This window comes from Xiphias gladius, chromosome 18 (genome assembly GCF_016859285.1).
Source record: "Xiphias gladius isolate SHS-SW01 ecotype Sanya breed wild chromosome 18, ASM1685928v1, whole genome shotgun sequence".
NCBI classification, from domain to species: Eukaryota; Metazoa; Chordata; class Actinopteri; order Istiophoriformes; family Xiphiidae; genus Xiphias; species Xiphias gladius.
In genome coordinates this window covers 4,759,476-4,783,559 of record NC_053417.1, presented here as the reverse complement: position 1 = coordinate 4,783,559, position 24,084 = coordinate 4,759,476, and the positions used below count along the sequence as shown (strand labels likewise).

Genomic DNA, 24,084 nt, shown 5'->3' with positions numbered 1-24,084 from the left:
GTTCTTGTGCAGACACGTTCTTATCAGTCCTCTTGTTATGTTTACGTACAAACAGCACATTCCTGTGGGGGAGATGAGCATGCAGAACAGGATCTGAGCACAGCGCTTTAGCTGGAAGGTCAGGAGGAGATGGAAGGAGAGGGGACATAAAGAGGGAGGGAGAGAGAAAAAGAGAACTCACAGAGACAGAAAATGATCAGAGGACTCATAATACTGCATACCCGATCTGTATGGGTTGGAGGCAGAGGAGGACAGGAAGTAAGAGACAGCATGATTCAAAGACGTGTGGCGTCGGAAGAAAAGTGAGATAGAAAGAGATAGAATAAAAAAGTTATATGTAATTTGTTGTTACTGTACAGCTTGATGGGAGAGAAGTAGAAAAACTTAGTGGAAAGAAGATAGTAGGTTGGAAGCAAATGAGACCAAGGTCAGATAAGAGGCCAGAATTACAACAAGCAGATGAAAGAGGACACAAAGTACAGGGTTGGCAGAGGAAAAGATCCAACAACAACTGAAAGAAAGAAATCCTCAGGAGAAAAAAGAGTTTCAAACATGAGGGAAGTGAAAGGAAGGCCCAGTTTTGGGAAGGAAAGGAAGGCCCAAGTCTGGCAAGTTCTGCATTCTTCCAATCAGCCTCTGTTCATCGGCTGCCACTCCCAGGTCAAATGTCAAGAGAAAAGAAAAACTGGCTTTAACTCCACACCCAGAAATTGCACATAGAATCAAAAGAAGACACAAGGTCACATGAATGCAGTGAAATGAACGCTAGTGGATCAACGGAAGTAGGAATGTTTGCATATGCCACGCACAAATGAAGACAACCAGTAGGGACACGTACAGTATAAACTGTATGTATAAACATATATGCAATTTTATACTCACACTGTACAGAATTTACACCCAGAACAAGAGACTGTGTATGTGGGTCATAAGCTTGAGACAAAGAAAATGTGAGAATTATTAATGTCACGGTGATATTAAAATTCATTTTTGCAATCAGTATATTTTTGCTATTAGAAGTCAGTATATACTGTATCTCCTTGGTGTTTATTTTGCTAAAAATATTCTTCTGCTGTGATATTACGTGCTGACAATGTCAGTACTGTAATATAATCGATGAAATATGTGGGCAGGCCTTTAAATAGTTCATAAAACCACTTCAGTTCCAATGGCAGCAGAAGCACTCAAGCCAGGGTCTATCATTGTTAGCTGTTGTTTAGTCCAATCTGTGATTTGATCACGCCCTATATTTCTCTAGGAATCCACACTTTAGTAGTCCCATGATGTGATTAGAATCATAGAGTAACCTGAATGCTGAAGTTAAAGGACCACCCGAGTTTTGCAAGTCTGGTTTTTTGCCGTCATCAAATCTGAACCATGAAAGAGCTAAGGGTAGCTAGACCCCCCCACCCCCCATGGTAATCAGCGCTAACGTTAGCAAGCTAAGCCAAGTAGCTTCCACTTTCTCAGGGCAATAAAAACTTAACAGTGTGGTGGGTCCTCCCAAATGTTGTAAAGGGACAGTATATACCAAGTGTTATATGGGCTTGTTGAAAAAGGATAAAATAATGTCTCGGAGGCTATACAGTATGAAGTGCCCCAGTCAGTAGAGCACAACTCCTAGCAACATCAGCCCTCAAATGTCAGTTAACCGCTGCCATGGAAACTGTTAAACCAGGCACAGTTTTGACAAATATTTCCCAAAAAGGTTCTATTTTTTTATCTTTTTGAAAACTGGAAAATACGCACAATATCATTATAGTTTACATTTCCATATAGAAATGAAGAAGAAGAATTTAAATTTCAGTTTGAGAATTACCCTGAATACATGGCCTTTCTATCGATTCACTTTAAATATTCAGTATTCAGTGAAGCAGTCACATTTTATTGACCCACATAGGGTTTCCATAGCTCTACAAGAAAGCTCAGGGTGGGCCAACTCAACAGGTTAGCAAAAGGCCTACTGGCTGACTTCTCAACATGCCAACATATGGTTGCCAGACAAATTCTTCTAGGACCAGACATCAGCACTGACTGAGGGGTATTGAGGTGCCTGCAGATTGTCAGTTAGCATTTTCATTCTCATATGCTGCAGCTAGTGAACATATGCAATATTTATCAACTCCCCAAATTGGCTCTTCCTCTCTCTCACTCCAGCTTTGTTTCTTTCTGCTGCTCCGCTGTCTCTCTATGTATGTAAGTGCGTCTAGAGCATGTACGTGCACAATGTGTTTGCCTGCAACGTATAGAAGCAACATAGACCACAGTAAGAGGAATAGTGAAGAAGAAGAAGAGAGCAATGCTTTTCCCGCCATTTGGAATGAATTAATACCACACACAGCCACAGCAGCGTCACATGGAAAAAAAGGATGGCAAGACAGAAAGAAAAGGAGTGGAAAGCTGTAGGGAGATGTAATAGTTTCCAGAAACGCATATGAAGTTTCCAGAGGTGCATATGGTTGTGGATGTTTGAGGGTGGTGAGGACAGGGAGGGAAGGGGATATAGAGGGTTTCCTTGTTTTGGGGATACCCCTTTTTCAGAGGGATTTCCCTGAAGCTGCCTCCCTTCCTGCACGTTTCATTTCATTTAGTGTACAATCTGCGAGGCGGCAGCTGGTCAGCCAGGAGGTAATTACATGGGAGAAATGAGTCAGCCACTGTACCTGAAATAGACACAGCTTGCAGAAAGCCATTAACAGATGGGACCGATACACCCACAGGCCTTGAGAGCCAGTGCAAATAAGGGAAAAATAAGGGTAAGCAAATGAATCTTCCAGGTTTTCTGGAAGGTTTTTTTCAAAGTATATGATTTGATAGAATTAATCTACAGTATTTCTTATAAATATCAAATCTGTATAGTTTCTTGGGTAATATGATCTTAAATTGTTCTTAATTCCAGACAACTGACCTTCAGCATTAATATTTATAGTTAAGTCTTGGACTTTTTAAAGTCTTTTTGCAACCCTTAAAGAGTTAGCACATCACCCATCTTACAAATGAGAAGTTAAATTCATAAGCAGTAAATTAGACCCTTGCCCAGTTCAAAACACTTAACACACCTTTCTTTGTCTGGTATGTCCAGAGGATTATGGTGAGTGTTTGTAAACTTTGGGTGAAATATTGCTGTGTAAGGGATGTTACTGATTTAATGACTCTCCTCCAGTTCTGCCACTCTTAACCAGCAATTTAGAATTTACTATCATGCCACTATTGGCACCTGTGGTCACTTCAAGGGAGCTTGTGTAACTTCTGTCGAACAGTTGCCGTGTAGTATGACCACAAGAGGCAATTAAAGATGTTATGTTTACTCTTTTAGCTTGGTAAACTAAAGCATGTGGTGGATCAGATTGGACAGTCAGGACAAGGGGGGGGGGGTTACTCATAATAAGTCACTGATGTGACACACCTGAGATTGTGCTAGCGGAGCAGTGAGGGAGATGTTGAGTTATGCCAAGCTGAGACAATCACAAAAGGGTGAATAGTTTGGTATTCTGGAAAATGTAACAATTTGAAAACTTAAAATAAAATCCGAACTGCCAACATCAACAGCGAAGAAGTGCGGGCTGGCCAGAGCCAGAATTGGCTTACCAGCCACCCTCGGCCTCACAAGGGGACATTATATTACAAGGGTGGAAGAGTCCAGGACAGTATCCAGTCCTGCAACTACAGGTGAGTCAAACTTGCTCCCCAAGGTCGTGGGAAGCAGAACACCCTTTTCATATTTCACATCTCTTTTGTTCAGTTTGAAGTGTGTAGCTACAGTGATTCTGTGTTGCGCTCTGAGCACTGCCAAAACTGCAACGCCAGACAATGCTAAGGTATGGCCAAAATGTGATGTAACAGGAGCTCAAGGAGGGATGAGCCATAAAGTCAGCAAACTGACTGAGTAATGTCACTTATTCAGCACTATCTATCTGAATTTTCCTAACGTTAGCTAACAGCCACCATAAGCTACTGGTCGTACCACACCAAGTACGTACGGGATCAAAGTGTATTGTACTGAGCAAGGGTGCGTTTCATTGCCTATGAACCCAGCTTTTGATATGTTGATATTTACGTGTGTTGCACAACCGCAAGCTGACCACCATGGATACCCCATGTCATTGGCTTCACATTGAAAGCATGTGCTGTGAACAGGAACACTTAGCTCTCACACTCATCTCAATCAATGGCTGATTCTTCTTAGAGTCTAACTTGGCCAGTGCTAACATTCTTTGAGACCAGACAGTGGTCATTCTTTCTCTCCCCCTTCTTTTCATTCTTTTTATCCTTGACTGAGATTGAGAGCGCTTTGGGGAACTTTTTTCACACTGTGCCTGTCCACTCAAATGAATCCATTGTGTCAGAAAACATCCAGCCCGGCAGCTCAGACACAGAGGGGAGTAGGGAGAGCTCTGAAAAACTGGACAAAAATTGGACCCTGACTACTGCAGCGCATTCTTGCACGCGCTTGTGAAATGTGGTGTGTCAACTCCACCAGGGATTTGCCAAGAAGTTTCTATACTGGCCCATCATATGTGCCCAGCGGGGTCGTAAACTAAGGGTCTGAGCAGAGCAATTTCCGAAAATGCATTCTGCAAATTTGCTTCCTGCTGCCATGGTAACAGGGTAAGAACCCAGTTTGGAACTTTCCCTTCTCTAGTAGCGCTCTGCGTCAGAGGGAGGGATTCTGGGAGCAATTACAGAGCGGGAATGTTGGTTGTGATGGGGAATAGGAGGAGACACAGCAACTAAGAATGTCTGAGTGTGTGTAAGAAAGAAACTGAGGGATTGAAAAAGAAAGTGATTTAGACAGCATACATTCACTGTCAGTATGTGATTTTCTAGCCCTCTGTTAGCCTTTTTGAGAATGCATGAGTATAACAGAAAATTAATTTCCTCTTAAAATAAGGTCCTATGTAGCAGATACTGGCCTTGCCCTGTAAACTGCTACTCCCATCCACACAAAATGCTTGTATAATGCTCATTAATACTGAACTTACCTCCACCCTCTAGTGCTTTTCCAGAACTGACAAACCCTCCATTAGCCTTTCCTGCAGCATTGTTAAAAATCATTTAAAAAATCACACACACACACACACACACACACACACACACACACACACACACACACACACACACACACACACACACACACACACACACACACACACACACACACACACACACACACACACACACACACACACACACACACACTATTTTAAGGAAAACACACATTTCCTAATCAGAACTCTTCCTCCTTAACAGTTACATAAATAAAGCTTTCAACCTTCCTCCCAGTACCCTACACATTTATCAGTCTTCCTCTGTAGTATATATTCCCAGCTCCTCAGCACACTCCAACCCCTGACATCTAAAGCACCCCACTCCACCCAGTACCTAAACTCATCTAATCTCCAAATACACTTTTTGAGCCAGAACTCTCCACCTCTCCACCTATGACTCCATATGTCTGTCACTTCACCAAAAAAAAAAAAAAAAAAAATGAATAGCTTAATTGGTGCTAGGAACATGCACAAATAATCCAAATCTTCAAAAGAATTGCTGTATCCCTTTCTAAGACTATATTTGATCTTTACAGAGGGAGTACAGCTGTCCATTTCCAAGAGCCATTAGCTATACAGAACAGGGAATCAGACAGCTACCACATTGCTATACATTTTCTGCAACCCAACAAACAAAGACAGACTTTATTTGGGGAAATTTTCACATTCACTCTCTTGCTGACATACAGATGAGAAGATTGATACGACTCTCATGCCTGTACTGTAATTATGAAGCTGGAGCCAGTGGGCTTTTAGCTTACCTTGGCACAAAGACTGGAAGCAGGAAACAGCCAGCCTGGAGTCTCCAATGGTTCATTGACAAGCTCACTGTGTCAACAAAACTCCAAAACCAAATGGTCATTTTTGCCCTTGAGTTTTTTGGACAACTGTAACCAACAAGATACATGTTAATTGGTGAACTTTAAAGTTGCTGGTGGGTTTTGTTACCTTCTGAACCCCCTGCTTTCGGTCTTTATGCTAAGCTACGCTAATCATCTCCTGATTCGAGCTTCTAATAATGCGTGCCAGTTTTTATCAACATAATGAGGAAATATTTTAACGTGCGTATCTCTGTCAAATTTTTATTCTGTTTTTATAGTTCTGTTTAGGCATCTTAAAGCACTTGGTGGAGGTTAGGGAAAAATCGTGTTCTTGGTTAACTATTTAGAAAAATCAGCACTGGCTTGAACCTCAGACAGACATATTTAACCAAACCACGATCTTTTCCTAACCTTTGCTGCCTTAACCCAACCACACAAAGGACGCAGGATGTGAACTCTTATCTCCAGTTTCATTTCCTATGTTTTGTTCATCCACCATTGACAACAACCACCGAATTCTGTGTGCTACAAGAAAATAGCACTTTGCGGACTGGAAAAAATCTTCCAAAACATATTATGTAGTAATTTGTATCTAGCGTATAACCTGTCTGACAATTCCGGTTTGCATTTTGGTAACCTATGTGGTGTGAGATAAAGTTGAGGACAAAAATTGTGATGAATCAGTCCCCACTTCGCATTAATGGTAGCTGACAAACTGGGCTGACCACAAGTCTGACCAAAGTTATGCATCAATTCTGAAATTCATGTATGATTGTAACCTCTTCTTATATTACACAAGTGTGGCTTGGGTTTGCCTTTGATTGGTTTTCCATATCATCACAGATAAAGTCAGGTCACAAGGTCTTTGTTGGACAAGTTATATTTCCTCTTCAGTTGCTTGAAATACATGAGGTATATGTTTTCATAACATTCTTCCTGATAGGGTTTGCCTTTCTGATGCCAAGAAGTCTTCATTCAGAGTTATAATCTTCGGTCTTTAATATAGTTTCAGCTTCACCTTTTCAAGGTTCCAGATGTTAAAAGTCATGTGCATTGTGTCCCTGTACATTTTATTTATATTACCTTTATTTACTTTGTTGAAACATTCAACTCAAAAAAACTTTGTTACATACAACATATGATAGAATTATGACACTCTATCTGCACCTTTCACGTTATTGTTTCCCGTGCTCCAACCTGACCTTACTCCACCCAGACCAGTGACCTCTGACCTCACCTCCTGTGTCTGCATCTGTCTATTCATCATCTCCAGTAAAACCTACAGCCTTTTGACACCCTGCTTCTACCTGTGACACCTAAGTGCTAATTTGGGTTTTACAGCTGTCATACTTTACTCATATTTTAATTCAAAAAATATTTGTCTGTCCCTTTTCATTTGCAGCCTCTTTAAACATACACACCCTTAATGAAAACCCTCTTAAAAGCTTATCAAGTTCTTCCGTCTCATCTTGGCCACCTGGTGCTATATTTGCCACCTGCAGACCTGAAAATTTCATCCTGGCTTGCTGGAATCAAGGAACAGTCATTCTTTTAATCATCCCCACACTCCATGCACATTGTACATCACAAAAACACCCTCCAACATTGTGTCTGACAGTGTCATTTTCTGACTCACCCACCGGAACACTGACACAGGTTTTTCCCAAAAGCGTATTGTCTCATGTCAGATCAGGAACTCAGCACCGTCTACCGTGTGCCAATGCACCTGGTAGGAATGTTCCACACACCTGCAAATTGTCTGCACACAAGTGTTGTTTTCCATCTGTGTGAGCCCCCAGTGAGTCATTATGAACTTCTTCATGCTGTTACAATCTCACAATGGTATCGTGAGCTGTATGGACTGCGCTGTATATTCTCACATCCAGTCAGAGGTGTCACAATACTGTCAGATGATATCTTGAGAATGAGTGAGAGTAAATGAGTGAGTGTGTGAGAAAGTTGTAACTAAAGGCTCAGTGTCAGAAGGAGTTTAAAAAGGGAGTTCCACTGAAATCATCTATGGGGGTTTGACCTTCTACTGAATGAGGTGTTGAGTGAGTAATAGCCAAGGGCTCAGTCAGTAGCTGACCCGAGGTCAGATACTGGACAATCCCTTGGCCAGGCCTGTAAGTGAGGCTTCTCAATGGTTGTCTTCTGCGTCTGTCAGGGCCGCTCTGATTTGGCACTTTCTGTGGGTGTTCTGACCCCTGAGGTCAGAACAGAGCAAGGATGGTCCAACTGAACAAGAACTCTACAGTCTAAAAGAACTGTTCAAGCCAGCCAAGCTACTTAAAGCTTTTTTTTTACCCCAATAAAGAAGAGTTTCAACCCATAATCACATGATCATGAGTCAAACTACATTGTGAATGTGTATTACCTCAGCAACAAACACAAGCCTTGTGACCACAGATCACTGACCCAACAGGAAAGTGAGAACTTTTCAGTTGAATGTTCCACCCACTTACAGTATCTGACAAAAGTGAGGCCTGGCAGAAAATTTGTCAGACTGCAGGTGTGACTTTCTTGTTAATTAAACATGCATAGTTTTTAATTTTTCAGTTAATGCATGCAATTATAACTTGGTTTGAAACATCAAGACTCATTTTAATTTTCAGTTTCAGTCTTATCTGAATCTAATTTTAATCAAAAATACCAGATTTTCCAAAGTGAGCAGATGGGTTTGAACTGATTTTCACTCAGATTTTATCTCCCCACTTGTGTATTCTGCTGTTCATCGTAGTTTACAGTAAATGAAGTGAAGACAGAGAAAATGTCAGTAAATGAACGTACCTTTAAAATGGAGAGAAAAAATAGACTGCTGATTAATTAAACAGTCCGTCAAACCACAGGGTTAGCCTATGGAATTTTTATAACCTTCAAAATAGTGATCAGTTTAGTACTTTTTCTAAACAAACATTCATACCCTATACCTGTCTATAGCTGGACGAACAATGATAATAACAACTTTATAACCCTTTGATGGGAACAAACCACATTCTGCCACTTATAGGAACAGGGATTAGCGTGTTGCTGGGAGGGGAAACATTCATGGTGGGTGATGACTATCAGGGTAACAGCAGACAAAAATTCTTGACATTGCGCCAGAACCTTTGAGCTAAGTTGCAGGTGGTGTCGTTGTCTGACAAAAGGCGGAATGATGTTTCACATCAAACATTTCGGTGGGATGTCTTTTCTGGCATTTTCCCCTTTTTATATTTTAAAACCATATATGGAGTTTTAAACTAAAAGGAAATCCAACAAGAGTCAGTGGAAGAAATTAAAAGACTTCTGTCAGCTGAGAGGTAATTGTAGTAAGTTGTAACCATTTGTATCTAATGGTACAATTTTATACCTCTTTGCAGCAGAAGTTCTCAGAAGTCAAAATGTCATGAAAACCACTGCGCATGACTCTTGTCATAACATGGATGGTTTTCCCAACACCATGACCATGTTGATTTTAAGTGAAATGAATTGCTTACTGACATCTGATATGCAATAACACTTTTGCCAAGGTCCTGCCAAGTCACATGAGTAAAGAGGAAAAACATGCCTTCTATATTTCATACACCTGGATGAAAGTTGTTTTTGTTGTTATTAGGCCTAGAGAAACAAAGGACAGGTCCTCATAGTTTTCTGAGAGGTAGCTGAGAAGATAGATACCAATCTCATATCCGTGCGTCAAGCACTTAGCTGGAGCAGGGAGGTGGTTAGCTTAGCAACTGGCATAAATGGCTGGAAGCAGGGGGATTTGTTTAATCTATGTGCAATAACATCAGTTTAGGGGGAGTTCAGTGCTATATCTATTTCTTGATGAACAATACTTCATCCATGCAAGAAGGTACTTATGTGCAGCATGGCTATAGTGTAATTTGCCAAAAAAAAGTTGATAAGCAAAGATTTAAGTGTAAAAGCTTCATTTTCACATTAGGTTGAGTTCTTTTTAAAAAAAACGAGAACTGTGTTAATTAGTGACCTCCAGATATGTTGGCAGGCTAGCTATTTCTACCTGCCTCCAGTCTTAATGCAAACCTAAGCTAAGCAAATCACGTTCTGCCTCCAGAGTAGCCTTGATGTTCTTACCTCACCTTTCCCAAAACATTAAACAATTGCTTCAAAATAATCACTTTCATTGATTAACCTTGTGTTAGCATCAAAAGAACTACAGACAGGTGACAAATGAAAGGGAAAACCTGAAAAATGAGTGGAGAAACATGATGACAATGCTCCCATTAGTCGGGCATGAGGGGTCATTGAACGGTTTGATGAGAATGAAAATGATGTGAATCATATGCTATAGCCTTCGCAGTCACCAGATCTAAACTCAACTGAACACCTATGGGAGATTTTGGAACAACGTGTTAGACAGCGCTCTCCACCACCATCATCAAAACACCAAATGAGGGAATATCTTTCGGAGGAATGGTGTCCGTCCCTCCAGTAGAGTTTCAGAGACTTGGAGAATCAACGCCAAGGAGCACTGAAGCTATGCACCACTGCAGCTCGTGGTGGCCCAACACCTTACTAAGACACTTTATGTTGGTTTTTCCTTTCATTTGTCACCTGTCTGTATGTTAATGCCTTTGGTTTTTCACATTGGCTTACATGGAAAAGCAGTGATACTGAAGCCTACAGTAATCTCCATCATTTATCTTACATATCCCAGGGTCTGAAATTTCCCATTATCTGCTCTATACTGCTATCATCTCTGTACCAAAATCTTTGTTTTCTCTGTCTGGTGTGGCAGCCATCATGACCAGACAAAACACTGCAGGCATCACTACCGTTGCTAGACAAACAAAAACCCTAAAACCGCCCAACCGCAAAAAGACCCTTGCGAGCAGTTCTGGTTCTGTCTGTATTTGGGATTACTCACTTCTGGAAAAGGAAAATCTGATATTTATCTTAGCATAAAAAACACATCTTATTTTTCTTCAGTCATTCCTACTTGATTTTTATCTCTGGTTCTCTTTCTATGTCTTTTCCTCTATCGTTTATACATAAAATTTCCCTTATAGTAAGTATTTTAATATAACAAGAACTCACAAATAGGCTTGGATGCATTTGGCATTTATACCGTTATTATTATAAAACATGTTTTGAAGCAGCCTCTTATGAAGCCACTTTATTGCAAAACTTAGCAGGAATCCCCTTTGTTTGCCTGCTCAATACGTCAAGAGCTGTTTTGATATCATCAGGAGCTCTTTATACTTTAATATCCTGCGGCATGTTACATCCTGAGAAACAAACAAAAAACTGAGTGCAAGGGATGAGACTAAACAAAAGGGAAAACCGTTAAACTGGAATGTATAGGAGAACAAGTTGATACAGATACAGGAAAGGAGGAAAGAAAAAAAAATTCGCAAGTAATTCTTAAGTATTGTTGCTACATCGTTTGAAAAACTGAATTATTACGCTGTGGTGACATTCAGACATTTAAAAAATAACACAAACGCATGAACATTCAATGCATTTTCTTAACTTTAAATAACCAGTAAAAGAAAACTGAAAAAATGCACACAAAAAAAGGTGGATTTCTGTCCCTGTTATAAGCCAATAACCAGTAGCTTTAGAGGAACTGTGTATGGAATGTGCTTGTGTTAAAAACCTGCAGGGGGCTTTCTGGAATATGTTTACTGGTTTAGAAAAGTCATTGTTCCAAAGTATCTACTAAGGAGAGTGAGGAATTGTTTCTTTGTTTGGCCACATCCTTTATGGGAGGGGGACTATCAGATACATCCTGCTGTTTAGGACGCATAACATACTGTATTTTACATAAAGTCTGGAGTTACCTAACACCTCAAAAACTCTTATCTGATTTAACTCCATGTTTTTGGGCAGGTTTATTAACCATCAAGGCTTTAAAAGATCATAAAAATGAGTGTTTGTCTTTTTTTTTTTATCTCTTTAACTCAAACTCATGCTCTTTACATGTTTGCTGATCTTTTTTTTATTTTATTTATTCTGTACTGCTTTAGATCTTCAGATGTACATTTAATACACTTCTTGGAAGCCATTAGTTTCCATTTATCTCCGTAGAGTTTTTTCCTAAAGAAATGAGTGGAAAGCAATAGATGCCTGGAATGGTAAAAAAAAAAAAAACCTTTAAATTTAAAACAAACTCACACTCTTGGGGAAACTGTTAGGTGTGATTAGTTGCGTTGCCTATGTGTTGCAATTCAGTCTTTCCAGAAATAATTATAGTTGGATGAGACACATTGCTTCTATAGGTGTGACATAAAACAATCTCACATACAGTGACTAAAAACAATGACGTAATCATTCCAGTACAATAGCTGAACCGACCCTAAGACATTTCACAATTGATTTCTTGAGAAGTGATGATCCCTCACTGATATATTACTGTTTTTAGGGTGGGGAGTGTGAAGCAACTGATAAAATATTGTTACAAGTCTAATGCTGGTGTGAAACTTAGAAATATTTGTTTATGTAACGTAATTTTGTTAGCCATTGTTGGGACAGCTGCCTTTCTTCCCCTCTGCAACAAATGCCAGGACACAATTTGTTCTTACCATATAGCTTCATACCCAAGTGACAATCTACCAAGACTTTGGCTGGTGTTCCCCGCAGAGACTAAAACTTACAATGAATTTACTCTATCAACATTGTCTGTGTAGCTGACATAATTTATGCCTTAGTTCAACTTAGTTGTTGTTTAAAAACTATTATAAACACATAGAAGAAGAAATTTACTGTTGTTCTTAATACCTTTGGGGGTATTGTTGAAATAAAAAAGATAAAATTATGTCGTTGGACTTTACTGTTCTACCAGTAAACTCAAAGTCATATTTAGTATCATTCATGTCTAATAAAAATAAATGCCTAGTTTAATTTTCCAAATTCTGCAAAGCTAACATTGAATCACATTGAGCTCTCAGAATTTACCAACTTTGGAGGTTGTGGAGGACAAAGGCATGCTGTGAGCAGTCCTGCGGTTCAGGCCTGTGGAAAAGAGGGAGGTGACTCAGGGTGAGGGGGAGTGGTCTGAGGGGCGGACCTGAGGGCCCTCAAGGTTTATATAGTTTAACAGCTTCCCTCTTCTCCTGCCTTGTGTCTGTGAGCTCCCATTTCTGCCTGTCTAGCCTGTGCCTCTCTCTCTTACTCACAGTCTGTCTCACTGAGTCTCACACTCTACAGCAACAATGCAAACCTCCAAGCAAACTACATACTCTATGCGCTCCTCCAGTAGTAGCAGGACTCCTGCTATATCAATCACCCGTACCTCTCCTGTCTACAGGGCCCCCACTATCCATGGTGGGGCCGGTGGGTCCCGCATCAGCATCTCCTCCAGCATCCGCAGTGGGTTGGGAGCTGGGATGGGAATGGGCTCCGGAGCAGGGGGCTTCTCCAGCAGCATCCAGGTGAGCGGGAACAGCACCGACATCATGGGCAATGAGAAGTTTGCCATGCAGAACCTGAACGACCGCCTGGCCAGCTACCTGGAGACAGTGAGGGACCTGGAGCAGGCCAACAGCAGGCTGGAGATTAAGATTAAGGAGGCCCTGGAGAAGAGTGGACCTGACTTCAGAGACTACAGCAAGTACCACGCCATCCTGGACGACCTGAGGAAGAAGGTAAGGAGGGGGCTAGGTGTGAATGGCGAGAGCAGACAGGGGAATATTCATGTGTTGATCTATTATTCATGTGTTGAACAAAAGCAAAAGTTGGATGGATGGAGGGAGGGAGGTAAGATAAATGGGTGAATCAAAAAATGAATTAAGAAGATTATAAATGTTTTGAGAAGATATGATGAAAGTGTGATTGAGCAAGAAAGTTAAAACAGACAGAGGCGCAATACATCTTGAAGGCATTTGACAACGCAAATTTGTTCAAAGCAATATATTCTGCAAACCCCGACCTAAATGTAACTCCATCTGTACTGAGTTACCGATTTTCTGCAGACTCCTAACAAAGGGGGTTGATTTGGTTCCTGCTGGTCCTTGGCATAGCGCCCACAGATACTCTATGGGCTGGGGGCCGAGGGCTGGACCGGAAACAGTATGGAGGAGGAATGTTGGAACATCAGGGGACATAGAAACAGGAAAGCAAAGAGAAACAAAAAAAAAAAGAGTCCAGGGACTTTACAGACTAGAAAGGGTCAATCTGCAGGCCCATGCGTCATGACCTTAACTACCTTTTTCCTCTTTGTTTAGCATAATATAAGTGTTAGTGTTGTTAGTTGGAAAATGGGACCGAACACACAGTACAGCCATTACTACTGTGTATAAATGAAATAAGGCTGATAAGGAAACAAACTCAACTCAGTGGAATCTTTCATTGTGGGGCTTATTAGTTCAGTGACTTTACGTTCTACATTTTATATTTAATCAGTCTGATAACGCAATTAATTTCACACTTACCCCATACGCCTCACACAAATACATCTGGCACAGTTACGTAGTGCAAAGAGATTTTAGAATTGAAAGAAAATGAGGGATTTACACAACCAGGAAACTGTCAGTCATTAATTCCAGGTTTTTCCCCATTGACTGCCAAAGACAAAACAACAGATTGACTGAAAGAGAAAGTGGACTATGTAACCCTCCACTTGTTGCTACTCTTCACTTAAAGCTACATTTTCCTTTTCAATTAGGTCAAATACAGTTTCCAAATGGAACATTCCAGTTGGACTCTATTGGGTCCAACTTGAGAAACACCCAAATACTGTTCTGACTGTAGGAAAGTGTGCATTCCCACATAGAGCACATCTTTTTCCTTGTGTGAGCAACACAAATAGCAGCATCAAGGTTAGCTAACACTCTTTGAAGTGATGACACAAATGAAATGGGCAAAATTGGACTGAAAGAAAGAAAAATAAGGAGTTTACCATCTGTTTCCCAAAGTCTTATCATTCTCCTAATGTTACATAAGAGCAAAATTCTTGGAATTTAGGTTTTATTTATTCTTCTAACAGCCAAGGCCATCAGTTAAACTAAACAGCCAAGGGTCAACACGGCCTCATTTTTCTTTTGGTATGATGCAAAATCCCTCAAATGGTGCCCTCATTCCCCATCTGAGAAAACACAGACTCTCACGGCAGCATTAAAACAGCCCAGTCCAGTAAAGCATGCAAACACACATGCATACACAGTCACATGACTGAGAATGCACACACACACACACACACACACACACACACACACACACACACACACACACACACACGCACACAACTGCCATAAACACAATCTCCACCTTCCTCATGCAAATCACCTGCCCCCAACCTGCCCTGCTGACAGGACAGAGACTGTTCCTGAGCAGCAAAAGGACAGTTGCTGCTTGGCAGCCACTGATTGGCTCTTGGTCTTTGTCACCTGGATGCCTCCCCTGCCATCCTTCCCAGCCCTTATCTAACCCACTGCTAAAGCAAATGCTACAACCATCTGGTTTTTGAAGCGGCCTGCTGGCACTGTCCGCATTTACACACACACAGACAATGACACTTTTTCTCTAACACTAAACCTATTACTGCTTATTTCAGTGGTATAAACACCCATTATACACATGCATGTCAGTACATGGTGCTTGTACTTCAGAAATTGACATTTAATCAAGTCTGAATTTCATTATTATATTATATTTTATTATATTTAATTTTCTTCAAACAAGTATAACAGCCGGGTTTATCTTCATTTGTTTCTGATGCAGAAAAATAATATTTTATTAACATTATTTCGCAAAATTTTAAAGCGAGTGGACTCACCTCAAAGGAATAATTTGACATTTTGGAAAAAACAGTTATTCATTTTCTTGCCGAGAGTTAGATGAGAAACCATTCTCATGTCTGTACACTACATGTTCAGCTATAGCCAGCAGCTGCTTAGCGTAGCTTAGCATAAACACTGGAAACAGGGGGAAACAGCTATCCTCACTCTGTCCGAATGCCATCACTTCGTCAGCTCAGTAGTTAACACATTATAGCCCATTTGTCTCATTCATTAATTTTGGACTAAAACCGAAGTGTAGAAATGACAAGCTGTGGCTTTACAGATCATTATTATTACAGACTATTTCTTGGCCAGGACCAGTGACTTTCTGAGGTATTGTTATCACTGTAAGATTGCAAGGCAACCAGCAGAACCTTTAGACGTGCTGGTAAGTGGATTTTATTACCTTTGGAAAGACAAAAGTTAACCATTTCCAGTTTTTATGCTAGGCTAAGCTAACTTGCTGCTGGCTGTAACTTCATGTTTACCCTTCAGATGAGATTGGTATCAATCTAATTTAAGGTATTACTACTTGGTAACACAAACAATACTTAGATTAAAAAACCTTTTTGTCAGGTCTTTGGTGTAAATGGTCATCCAGCTGTTGGTTGTCTGTGCTACTGACGGTCCTCAGTTCGCAATCTAAATAATTTTTCTTTTTTTAAACCTGTTCTAGGTGTTTGATGCCACCATCGACAATGCCCGCCTGATTCTCAACATCGACAATGCTCGCCTGGCAGCCGATGACTTCAGAGTGAAGTAAGGCGCGCCCATTGCACCACTGAGACTGTTAAACACTAAGCCAGACAGCTGCGGAAACACCCTGTTTTACTGCTGAATGGGTGGTAGGAAGAAAACCTAGCATAATTATCTGAAGAGACAGTCATTTGTCTTGTAGTCATAAATCATCACCTTCACATCATAGCCAGCAGAGGTGGGGCAGTTGTGTCATAAATTAAAGGTCATAGCAAACACAGCTGCCCACTAGAGTGTAGAATGTTGTATGCTGACCAAATAATGATCATATATATATTCAACCTTAAAGGAGAGATACCTTAGAAAAGACTGTTGGAGACTAGGTGTATGTCTATACTCAGTTAAGTAACCATTCAGTAGGACTGTTAAAACATATGTTCTGATGAGTAGATTTAAAAAGTTGGACTAGTCTTTGTGAATGTGAGCAGCTGTATCAGGCTTTCAAGTTATCCTCACTTCCTTGCCCTGTGCTGTTTAGATTCGAGTCTGAGCTGGCCATCCGCCAGTCTGTCGAGGCCGACATTATCGGCCTGAGGAAGCTCATCGATGACACCAACCTGAGCCGCATGAATCTGGAGAGCGAGATCGAAGCCCTGAAGGAGGAGCTCATCCACCTCAAGAAGAACCATGAAAATGTGAGTATGACGAGCCCCCCTCCCAGCCGAGATGCGCCCTGTGTATATTTACCCGGATCATAAAATGTGATCATATTTTGAGGAAGCTAGGAGTCACAGTTCAATACAACAAGATCTAAGGAACATGTATCAATTTGAAATGACTAAAAGTTTTCACATGGAAATTAGTTAATTTGCCGCTTTTAAGGGCACTAGAATCTGCACTGGTCTTCATGTGATTTCAGACGAGAAAATGGATTAAAAAAAAAAGGATAGGACTTGTGATTATGTGTATTAATTCCTCTATCCATTCTTGTTCTTGTTTGTGTCTAGGACGTAATGGAGCTTCGTAACCAGATTGCCCAGTCAGGAGTCCACGTGGATATTGACGCTCCTAAGGGACAGGACCTGGCTAAGATCATGGCAGAAATCCGGGCCAAGTATGAGAAGATGGCACAGAAAAACCAGGAAGAACTTAAAGCATGGCATGAATCTCAGGTAAATGATCAAGCTGTCATCTGCAAACAGGGATTTCTAATCGAGCACAAAGTAAGATTAAAAAAACAATAATTTTTATTCGCAATCATTATTTCAGATTACAGAAGTGCAGACCCAAGTCAGCCAGAACACAGAGGCCCTTAAGGGTGCCCAGACAGAGTTCAATGAACTGCGTAGACAGCTGCAAACCCTGGAGATCGAGCTGGAGTCACAGAGGAGCCTGGTAAGCGATCTGTCAGCACACACTTCATTTACCTCAACACACGCCTATCTTAACTCCCTGCAAAACCCAACTCAGTACTCTTGTTTCAAGTTCTTTCGCATTTATTCTGTTGAGACAAGCTTTACACTCTGGTGACTTGTCGCTATGGTGCTGTCATCAGCAGGCCAGGTCACTGTAAAATTTTAAACCTTTCGTTTCTTTCCCCTTCCTTGTTCCATGCTCACAGAAAGCCTCTCTGGAGGGCACACTGAGGGACACAGAGGTACGTTACAACATGGAGATTGAGTCTCTCAACACCATCATCCGGGGTCTGGAGGCGGAGCTCACACAGCTGCGAAACAGTATCCAGCTGCAGACGCAGGAGTACGAAGTCCTGCTCAACATGAAGATGAAGCTGGAGGCCGAGATCGCAACATACAGATGCCTGCTGGACGGTGGAGACTTCAAGTGCGTAGATTAATGATTCTAAAGAAAAAAAATTGACTGTAATTTACTTTTTTATACATAACCAACCTGCAGAGGCAAAATTCATCATTTAAAAATCTGTCAATAGAAACGATGTGACAAAAATTTTGTTCTTGATCTTTTTGCTCAGGCTCCAGGACGCTCTGGAAGACCAGAAAACAAAGACCAAAGTGATGACTGTCACACAGACCCTGGTGGATGGCAAGGTGGTTTCCTCCAGCACAAAGACCAAGAACCTTTGAATACCAGAAGCAACCACCTGACACTCCCAACAATCGCTTTCCCTGCATCATAACACTAACAAAAGATTGGCCAAAACTTTTTCAACTGGGTTCTCCTGAGTTCTTAGTCATACAGCACTAACGCTCTCAGCTGTCACTGTAATGAATTCGACTTCCTGGGTATACAGCTCTTTCACAGGCTGATAAAAAAAACTGGATCAGAGGAAAACTAAATAATCTTTTATTTATTTCATCATGATGTTATTTATGTGTTTGTGTACTGATCAGAAGATGTTCAGAATTCAGAATTGGAGAACTGTGAGCGCTTTCAGAGACAAACTGATACTACAATGAATATTTCAAAGTAATAAGAAGTCCAATTAAATACAAACCATTTTTTATTTTTCATCATTTTTGGTTTTCTTTCTGTCCAGTTAAGTCTGCCTGTTGCGCTGTGATGTTCAGACATTTCAATAAAGTCGATTTGAAAAAAAGGTTTTTGTGTGAACATGGTGTTTTGTTTGAAACTAAAAATCATTCATGTCAAATATATTAAAATATATTATCATGACATGATAAACATAATGAATGATTGAGTCAAGCAAGCAAAGGACACATAATGGCAGCAGATGGTGACAGAGGAATAATGACTGTTTGCACTCCCAAGAGCAATCAATGAATTCTTTAGAATAAAATCCATGATACCCACTGAACTCTTGGCTGCTGTCAAACTTTAAATAGGAACACCTGACCTAACTAGATTAAGCTTCATTCATTCTTAATCAATTGCTCACTCATTTAGCTTGCTACTCTGATGCTCTGCTCCCATTACAACCACTATACCGCTCCAAATACAACATTTAGTTCTTTAAGGCTATGTTCATACCTCTGCGTGAAAAAAAAGCAGCCCCCTCATTAAATTCAGTGAGTCCAATGTGCCATCGCAGAGGGCCCCAGCAAAAGAAAAAGTGAAGTCCTGCAACAGCAGACTTGGTAGACTAACCAGTTACATGCAAGTGTATATTCCTGATTCATTTTGTAACCTGAACATGGTAATTCTACTGTTTACCTTCTGACTGTTGAGATGTAGGATAAAATGATTGTTGATAAGGTTGTTATAAAATCCTTCCTCATATTATTGGAAACCACTGTGCAGTGTTTTGGCATATCACAGGATTAAACAATTACTCCTGCTACTTCTCCTGAAGTGTTTTTTATCGTCTCCCAGGTAACTGAAGCAACATGCCCCCACCAGCATACCCCCTTGCATTTTTGGTCTGAACACCCGGTTAAAGGATAAGGCAGGTGTAATTCTATATGCTTCCAAATGTCAACAAATGCCATGAAGAGACCAAACAAGTTTGTTACTTAACTGTCATCTGTGGCACTCAGCCTGTTGGTTCAAAGAGGTCATTCTTTTTTTAAAAATGGGTCACATACAGTATTGTTTCATTCCTCATTCATTTTTCCCTCTAACAGTCCCCCGCATTCAGCTGAAAATTAATACATATTTGGTGCTGTAGTGAGTACTTACAGCATTAGCAGGGTATGTATGTATGTATTGACTCAAAATTGCAAAAAAAAACAAAACAAAACAAAAAAAAACACAATGGCCAACTGTTTCTATGGTACACCTTTTTACCTTTGACAGATTGAGTAACAATGGGTGTCGGGGGGACAAAGTCTATGCAATAAGGCTAAAGGTAAAAATGTAATATAGATAGTACAGGAGTGACAGAAGGGAATATTGCTTTTTAGAGAGATATATAAGACCCCCGGACACTCCTCTGCCCTCCACTCTCAGCTGCCAGACTCCTCTGTGCCAGGACATAGCTCTTCTTCCCCGATTGATAAACACACTTCTTTTAGCAATGGATTCCCTGATTAAACGCCAGAGTTCTGTAATTCCTGTTGTTCATTCAGCAACCATTCATAGACCTTTTCAGATGGAGCAGGCCTATGCCCACAGCGTCAGCGGAGGGGCAGGTGGCCATGGGACCAGGATCTCCACTGTCACCTATGGCAAACGGGTTGGCAGTGGCTTTGGTGGTGGGTATGACTACCAATCCTTGTCCTCTGGATCCACTTCTGGAAGCCTCGCTATTGCAAATGAGAAGATAACGATGCAGCACCTGAATGACCGCCTGGCCAGTTACCTTGAGACGGTCAGGAATCTGGAGAAGGCCAATGGCAAGCTTGAGATCAAAATTAGAGAGGCCATTGAAAAGAGAGGCCCCTTGGAGGGAAGGGACTACAACAAGTACAACACCATTATTGCAGAGCTGAGGGCCAAGGTGAGTCAATGAATCAACAGGGGAAAAAAGTTATGACAAGCTAATGCTCAAAAATGTCTGTTAAATTGGTTTTTTTTTAAAGAAAACTTTTTATTCACCAAGACCTCAATCTTCTGCTTTTCTTACCTTGTAAATGTTACTACCATACTATACCTCCTGCACTCCAAAGTGTTGTTGCATCTCGTGAACTGGCTCATTGCACAACATTTAAACCTGTAATCTGACTCTTATCTGTATGTGCATGCTGAGCTATGATAGTATCATCAAGATAATAGCACAAAGACAACAGGCTTTGTTCTTTTATGATTTACCGTGTTATCAAAGCCTTTCTTTTACCTGCACAGTTTACCAAAGTGGACATTACAGTTTGTTGTCAATCAAAATGTCTGTGGGAAAATGGAATAGTACATACAGTCTGTTTGTATTTCACAGACTGAAAATCACAAAAATTATTTCCTTTCTTTCAGATATTTGACATGATCAAGGGCAATGCACATCTTGCTATCGGTCTTGACAACGCACGCCTGGCTTCAGAAGACTTCAGAGTCAAGTGAGTGTTGAGATTTGTATACAAATTGGAACTGACTCTCCATCCAGCCTGAGCGTATCTGATATAAAGTATTTGTCATTAGGATGGAGTATGAGATTTGCATGCGTCAAACAGTGGAAGCTGATGTTGCCAGACTGAGGAAGCTTCTGGACGACACCAACGTAATTCGTCTGCACCTGGAGAGCGACATTGAGTCTCTGAAGGAAGAGTTGATCAGCCTGAAGAAGACTCATGAGACTGTGAGGGCATTAGGCAGAAATTATTTGCATGATGATATCTGGATTTGGTCTCATCCAATTGAACACGAGATCATAGTTCAAAGAGAAAAACCTATTTGATAATCCCGATACTACAGTGAATACTCACCATTATTGCAATCTATTTGTTCCCTAACGCCTTTGCACAGGATAACTCCACTAACCTTGCTCTGGGATAACTCCCTGAATATTTCCCCCTCGACAGGATGTTGCTGAAATGCGTGCCCGGATCACCCAAGTTGGTGTCCACGTGGATGTTGACGCTCCTAAAGGACAGGACCTGGCCAGGCTCATGGAGGAGATGAGGGCTAAGTATGAGAAGATAGCACTGAAGAACCAGGAGGAGCTCAAAGCATGGCATGAATCTCAGGTAGTTTGTCACTGCATAATTGCTAACTCATTTTGGGTTGACTAGCAGTATTTTTTAAGTACCTTTTTTACATACTCTTTGTATTTTATCTTATATTCAGATCACAGAGGTGCAGGTCCAAGTGACTGAGAGCACAACAGCGCTGAAGGAGGCCACAAGTGTAATGACTGACACTAGGAGGAGGTATCAGGCAATGGACATTGAACTGCAGTCTGCACGTAGTTTGGTAAGAACCTTTGTGCTAGTTTCCATGATTAGTGCAACTTGAACTGTCACAGTGTCGCCAGTAATTATAGTTTCTCATTTTAGCCCAGTATACCCAGTCCATTCGATCTAATTTTTTCTGATAGTTTGGAAGCTGGTTATGAATATTTCTTTTCCACAATGTCCAGCTTTTCTACAACAGAATTTACGTTCATACCTTGAAACTATTAAGGATTATATTGTTTGAGAATTGTTAGTTTTCTAAAGGCAATAGTTTCATAGTTTGGGAAAATGCTTATTGGCTTTCTTGCTGAGAACCACTATAATATGTCGGATATAATAAAAAGCTACGGACAGGATGCCATTTGCTTTGCTAAAGTTTTGGACAGAGCGAGGCTCTGTCCGAAGGCAAAGAGAATCCACCTACCAGCACCTCTAAAGCTCACAAATTAACACGTTATATCTTGTTTGTTCAATATGTTCAAAAACTTAAGTTTAAAGATGACAGGTTGTGTTTTCGTGGGCGTAATTGGTTAGCTTTAAAGGTGTTCATAGGTGGATTTTGTTACCTTCAAAAAGAGCTAGGCTAGCTGTCTCCCCTTGTTTCCAGTCAGATAAGCTAAAATAAACAGCTGCTTGCTGTATCTTCATATTTATCATACAGACATGACTGGTATCAATCTTCTCATCTACCTCTCAGCAAGACAACCGAAAAAACTGTCATTTCATTTCTTTGCTGCATTAGTCAACTGGGTAATCAAACTGGTCTTTCACGTCTTGACAGAAAGCGTCCCTGGAGGCCACCCTCCATGACATCGAGATGCGTTACAACATGGAGGTGGAGAAGTACAACACCATCATCCTGAGGCTGCAGGAGGAGCTGACTCGGATCCGCAACGACATCCAGCATAACACAAGCGAGTACGAGCACCTGCTCAACATCAAGGTGAAACTGGAGGCCGAGATCGCCGAGTACAGGAGGCTGCTGGACGGTGGGGCAGCCTTAAAGTGAGTATGAGGAGAGGAGGAAGAAAGCATGGGAGAAACATTGAAAACTGCCTCTAAACTGTAGGTGACCAAACAATCAATGCTCCCCATTGTGAGCTGACTGATATAATAGTTTGTTCTGTTTGGATGAACAAACTATTATATCAGTTGGCAGTTTTTGCAAATTTGATTCAAATAATTTTCATGCAAACATGAAGTGACATTGATGTAAAAAATAAAATTACTTAACCTGCATCAATACAATACATGTTTTTTCTCATAGGAATGACCAAAGTTGAACTAATTTTACTCTTTTGTTCATTTTTCCAGACTGGAGGATGCACTTGATAAGAGGATGGTCCAGACCAAAGTGGTAACAGTCACTCAGACTTTGGTGGATGGCAAAGTGGTATCAGAGAGCAAGGATGTTAAATCCAGTGAAAAAGGTGCTGTTAATTAGAAAACTGAAAAAAAACCCAATTGTAACGAAAATCAAGTGAACATCAGGAGCAAAGCAATAATGAGTGCTAAGGAGCAAAGCAATAATTACAATCACACTTATGCATTCATAGTCTATCCAGTGATTATAAGACATATATTATTTCATATTAAACAATTCCTGATTCCCTAAAAGGAATAGTTTGACATTCTGGGGAATATGTTTATTAGATTTCTTGTTAAGTGTTAGATAGGAAGATAGATACCACTTTCATATCCATAAGTTAAATATAAAGCTACAGCCAGCAGTTAGCTTAGCTTAGCATAAAGACTGGAAATAGAGGGAAACAGCTAGCCTGTCTCGGTCCAAATGTAAAAAAATCCTCCTAGGAGCACCTCTAAAGCTCACTAATGAACATGTTATCTATCGTGTATTTATGCAAAAAAAAACCAATGTGTAAAACCATCATGTGGCTGTTTTGCAGGTGGTTATGTGCCAGACTATTCCTTGGCGGGGAGCAGTGACCTCTTGGAGTCTCTGCCAGTTGTCTGGCAACCTCACAATGCCGACAAGAGTCCAGGAAGAGACTGCCCCAGCCGAGAAATAGTCCCA

General features: G+C 40.8%; 2 protein-coding genes across 2 annotated transcripts; both read left to right on the top strand.

Annotated features, from left to right (window-relative positions):
- The first annotated feature begins 12,929 nt into the window (after positions 1-12,929).
- On the top strand, positions 12,930-18,866 carry krt18a.1 (keratin 18a, tandem duplicate 1). Its single transcript, XM_040152312.1, has 7 exons — positions 12,930-13,461; positions 16,271-16,353; positions 16,829-16,985; positions 17,298-17,462; positions 17,560-17,685; positions 17,912-18,132; positions 18,281-18,866. The coding sequence occupies exons 1-7, from the start codon at positions 13,030-13,032 to the stop codon at positions 18,390-18,392; spliced, it is 1,296 nt and encodes a 431-aa protein (XP_040008246.1). The 5' UTR covers positions 12,930-13,029; the 3' UTR covers positions 18,393-18,866.
- A 1,376-nt stretch (positions 18,867-20,242) lies between these two features.
- On the top strand, positions 20,243-23,756 carry LOC120803637 (keratin, type I cytoskeletal 18-like). Its single transcript, XM_040152310.1, has 7 exons — positions 20,243-20,665; positions 21,133-21,215; positions 21,298-21,454; positions 21,678-21,842; positions 21,943-22,068; positions 22,831-23,054; positions 23,364-23,756. The coding sequence occupies exons 1-7, from the start codon at positions 20,243-20,245 to the stop codon at positions 23,491-23,493; spliced, it is 1,308 nt and encodes a 435-aa protein (XP_040008244.1). The 3' UTR covers positions 23,494-23,756.
- Positions 23,757-24,084: the final 328 nt, after the last annotated feature.

Excerpts from the sequence above, each read along its gene's own strand:
- krt18a.1 (XM_040152312.1), top strand. The coding sequence starts at position 13,030 with ATGCAAACCTCCAAGCAAACTACATACTCTATGCGCTCCTCCAGTAGT. Across the intron at positions 17,463-17,559 it reads AAGCATGGCATGAATCTCAG|ATTACAGAAGTGCAGACCCA; the intron begins GTAAATGATCAA and ends TCATTATTTCAG. Across the intron at positions 18,133-18,280 it reads CTGGACGGTGGAGACTTCAA|GCTCCAGGACGCTCTGGAAG; the intron begins GTGCGTAGATTA and ends CTTTTTGCTCAG.
- LOC120803637 (XM_040152310.1), top strand. The coding sequence starts at position 20,243 with ATGGATTCCCTGATTAAACGCCAGAGTTCTGTAATTCCTGTTGTTCAT. Across the intron at positions 21,843-21,942 it reads AAGCATGGCATGAATCTCAG|ATCACAGAGGTGCAGGTCCA; the intron begins GTAGTTTGTCAC and ends TCTTATATTCAG. Across the intron at positions 23,055-23,363 it reads GACGGTGGGGCAGCCTTAAA|ACTGGAGGATGCACTTGATA; the intron begins GTGAGTATGAGG and ends TCATTTTTCCAG.